The following is a 4,368-nucleotide window of genomic DNA, read 5'->3' as shown; positions in this document are numbered from 1 at the left end:
TCAAAAAAAAAAAAAAAAGAAATTCTAATTGTGGGTGATGCCTGTAGCTCAGTAGGTAGGGCGCCCGCCCCATATACTGGGTGTGGCAGGTTTAAACCCAGCTCTAGCCAAACTGCAACAAAAAAATAGCTGGGAGTTGTGGTGGGTGCCTGTAATCCCAGCTACTCGGGAGGCTGAGGCAAGAGAATCACCTAAGCTCAAGAGTTGGAGGCTGCTGTGAGCTGTGATACCACCGTACTCTACTGAGGGCCATAAAATGAGATTCTGTTTCTTAAAAAAAAAAAAAAAGAAAGAAAGAAATTCTAATTTTATCAGTATATTAGAATTCAATTCTTCCTCATCTTCCATGGAGGGGGAAAACAAGAACTGATTATTTTTCTGAGACAGTCTCATTCTGTTGCCCTAGCCTAAAGCGCCAAGGTGTCATAGCGCAGAGCAACCTCAAACTCCTGGGCTCAAGTGATCCTCTTGCTTCAGCCTTCTAAGTAGCTGGGACTATAGGCATGTGCCACAGCACCCACCTTATTTTTCTACTTTTAGTAAAGACAGGGTCTCACTCTTGCTCAGGGTGGTCTCAAACTCTTGAGCTCAAGCAATCTACCCACCTCAGCCTCCCAGAGTGCTAGGATTACAAGCATGAGCCACCATGCCCAGCCAAGAACTGATATTTTTTAATGTACCTTTATTCCAATAGCAAAAGTATCATTTTGGGGCTTGGCGCCCATAGCACGGTGGTTACAGCACCAGCCACATACACCAAGGCTGGCAGGCTCGAACCCAGCCGTGCCTGCCAAACAACGATAACTGTAACAAAGAAATATCTGGGTGTTGTGGCAGGCGCCTGTAGTCCCAGCTACTTGGGAGGCTGAGGCAAGAGAATCAGTTAAGCCCAAGAGTTTGAGGTTGCTGTGAGCTGTGATGCCATGGCACTCTACCAAGGTCAATATAGCGAGACTCTGTCTCAAGGAAAAAAGAGAAAAAAAAGTATCATTTTGGGTTATGTGCATCTTCAAGGTAGATAAGGATTTTTAAAGTTTACGATCCAAACTACTTCACCCCTTACCAAACAGGTTCTGCAGAAGGTAACTGAAAAATAACTTTTCACAAATGAAAAACACTACCCCTCGATATGTTCCTATTTTGCCTTTTTCTTTGAGACAGGGTATTGCCACATTGCCCAGACTGGCAGGCAGTGGCCTTATCTTAGGTCACGGCAACCTCCAACTCCTGGGCTCTGTGCCTTATCCTCCAGAGTAACTGGGACTATGGGTGCATGCCATCACACCCAAGTAATTTATCCCACTTTTTATAGAGATGGGGTTTCACCCTTGCTCAGGCTGGTCTCGAACTCCCAGCCTCAAGCAATCCTCTTGCCTCAGCCTCCCATACGGCCAGGATTACAGCCATGAGCCACCATGCCCAGCCTAATATATTCCATTTCTTAAGGCTCCCTAGCAGCATGTACAATGGCAACTGTTAATCACATAACTTCCTGAAGAACATTTAAATATGTGCATTTTACTTCAAGTGTAAATTCAACTGGCCCTAAGACCCCAGCCAGGTTTATTTTTTGCTTCATGTTTTAGATTTGTTTTTAACTTTGATTTCATCTTTTCTTACTATAAAAATCCAAATTCTTAGAAAACTTAGAAACATTCTAATACTTTAACATCCTGACCTCTCCATTCTGATAGCCTCTGTTTTACGAAGTTTCTCTTCCCAGGTTTCATTCAACTCAGCAATGATCTTCTCCGATTCCTAAGGAAGGAAGCACATGGTTAAAGTGGCAAAAAGTCTTATACTTGAACATAACATACCATGTCTAGGAAAAAAAGCAGATTATGCCTTTCAAGATCAAAGGCAAAATCTAATGTGATGAAGTTTTTCTTTTTTAATATGTCATGTAAGAATCATAAACACTAGGTCTAAAATTAAATCAGCCCCAGACATATAAAACCTCCAAGTCTTAATAAAAATACTTCAACTGTGAGTCTGCATGTGTGTATGTGTGTGTAGGAGGAGGAAAGGTAATATTAACATCCCAAAATGCAAGACGCTTTTTCTGACAACCACTTCTATAAAAGAATAAAGTCCCAAAGGTATTCATTGCTGTTGCTTTACCACAGTTTCACCATGACACAGTACCTTCTTAAAAAGAACACAACAGCCAATGGAAAAAGATTATTAAATCTCATCTGAAGGCATGTGGCTACTGAATGACAATCACTTGCTGAGATTTTATTATACTATATAAATATAACAACTAGAACATGTTTCCTGTTCTGAAGAGCTTACTATATACAAGGGAAAGAGAGAAGTAACTGATGAACTTATTCATTCAATAATTATGTTTAACTCCTTATACATCAAGCCCTGTGCTAGGCAACCAGGGGTGTGGCAGGGAACAAATCCTTGCCTTTACGAGACTTACGTTCTAGTAAAGTGAACAAAACAATCAATGTTAATATGTCAGATAGTGGTAGGTACTTTGGGGAAAAAATGAAGCAAGGAAGAGAAAGAACGTAAAGGGAGGACGAAGGCGGTACCCGTGGCTCAGCAGGTAGGGCGCCAGCCCCATATACCCAGGGTAGCGGGTTAAAATCAGCCCCGGCCAAACTGCAACAAAAAAATAGCCGGGCATTGTGGTGGGCGCCTGTAGTCCCAGCTACTTGGAAGGCTGAGACAAAAGAATCGCCTATGCCTAGGAGTTGGAGGTTGCTGTGAGCTGTGACACCACAGCACTCTACTGAGGGTGATAAAATAAAGTCTCCGCAAAAAAAAAAAAAAAAAAGGGGAGGACGAGGCGAAGGAGCAATCTGAAGTGAGGCTGTCCAGACAGGCCTCCCGACCAGGTGGCATGTGAGCAGAGACAAAGGAAGAGCAGGGGCTGCCTGTAGCTATGTCAGTGACAGGCAGGAAACTGCCTGGAGTTTTCCAAGAACACTCACGTTGCTAGAGTAGCATGACTGAGGATTGAGAACAGTAGTAGATGAAAGAATAGTGTGCTAGGCTCGGCGCCTGTGGCTCAGGCGGCTAGGGCGCCAGCCACGTACACCTAAGGTGGCGGGTTCGAATCCCCAGCCCGGGCCCGCCAAACAACCATGATGGCTGCAACCAAAAATGGCCTGGCGTTGTGGCGGACGCCTGTGGTCCCAGCTACTTGGGAGGCTGAGGCAGGAGACTCGCTTGAGCCCAGGAGTTGGAGGTTGCTGTGAGCGTGATGCCATGGCACTCTACCCAGGGGGATAGCTTGAGGCTCCGTCTCAAAAAAAAAAAAAAAAGAATAGTGTGCTAGCTACTAAGCTAGAACTAGAGTAATCACAGGTCTCTGTGAGTTTAAGTTGTCATATGTGAAAGGTTAAACACTACACAGCACATTCCTTGAAGCCATCAGATAGCCAAGGTTTTACCGTACTGAACAAAGTAAGCTTCATCGGAATTCCAAATGTAAGGCCCTTAAAGGGCTGTGTACCATAGCACTTGCCCTCACCTGCTTCTCTAGTGGTTTTTTATAGGCTAAGCCTAAGCAATGGCACTCACAAGGCAGACTTTGATACCAGACTGATAAACACCACAGCCACCATACAGTGGCTACAGCTAGCTATTCCAAACCTTACTGGACAGGAAGCCAAATCAAGCATACATACACTTCAACTCATTTCAATTTGTGGCTTAAAACTGAAGAAATTACCTATCACTCACTTTTGCCAGAGAAGCTTATGAAGAGGTCAAGATTTTTATGATGGGGTAACAATGAGTGTTCTACATATGGAAATTAGCTATTCAATGAATTTAAGCAGCAACCACACTGTGTAAAAATAACATCCAACCAAGTGATCTTTTCTTAAGTCAAAAATAAAGGGGAGCAAAGGGAAACAAAATGTTAGGAAAATGAATTTACCTCCTCTACCACTATTTTCCATTACAATATTTTTCTCCTGCACTGTCATGCCTCAAGAACTGAGCTCCTGGACAGTTTCAAGCTTTTCTATTATATAACCACTGCCCTGCACTGTGGATGACAAATGTTACCTGTCTGCAGCATTAAAATGCACGTCTGCCCAAATGGAATTCTCACCATTCACAAAATAAGAGCAAAACTAAGGCATTTACGCTTCAGCAAACTACTACGCTACATTTAACAACTCAAAACGACACAAAAATCATAAAAAATCTATTTTCTTTCCATAGGAAAGCCAGGGAAAATAAAAGATTTCATTTAAGTTGGTGAAAAGAAGAATTAAAACAGAGGAATTTATTTTCTGATTCAAGTAATGAGTTTTGTTTTAGTAGGAAATAGGTAAATTGGGGGAGTGTTCCCTGAATAATGACAATGTTATTCCTTAGACATTATTTGGAAGACGCTCT

The 4,368-nt window shown here is 42.6% G+C and overlaps 1 protein-coding gene across 3 annotated transcripts in view; it reads right to left on the bottom strand.

Moving 5' to 3' along the window:
• Window positions 1–4,368, bottom strand: part of KIF1B (kinesin family member 1B) — a 161,503-nt gene that overhangs the window by 94,225 nt on the left and 62,910 nt on the right. For all 3 annotated transcript variants that reach the window (XM_023515228.1, XM_012807292.2, XM_012807291.2), the window contains exon 14: window positions 1,679–1,758. In XM_023515228.1, coding sequence (XP_023370996.1) covers window positions 1,679–1,758 — 80 coding nt within the window. The remainder of the gene's footprint in view (window positions 1–1,678; window positions 1,759–4,368) is intronic.

This window comes from Otolemur garnettii, unplaced genomic scaffold (assembly GCF_000181295.1).
Source record: "Otolemur garnettii isolate 467f Iridium unplaced genomic scaffold, OtoGar3 scaffold00067, whole genome shotgun sequence".
In the NCBI taxonomy this organism is placed as follows: Eukaryota; Metazoa; Chordata; class Mammalia; order Primates; family Galagidae; genus Otolemur; species Otolemur garnettii.
This window is presented reverse-complemented; position numbering and strand designations above follow the sequence as displayed.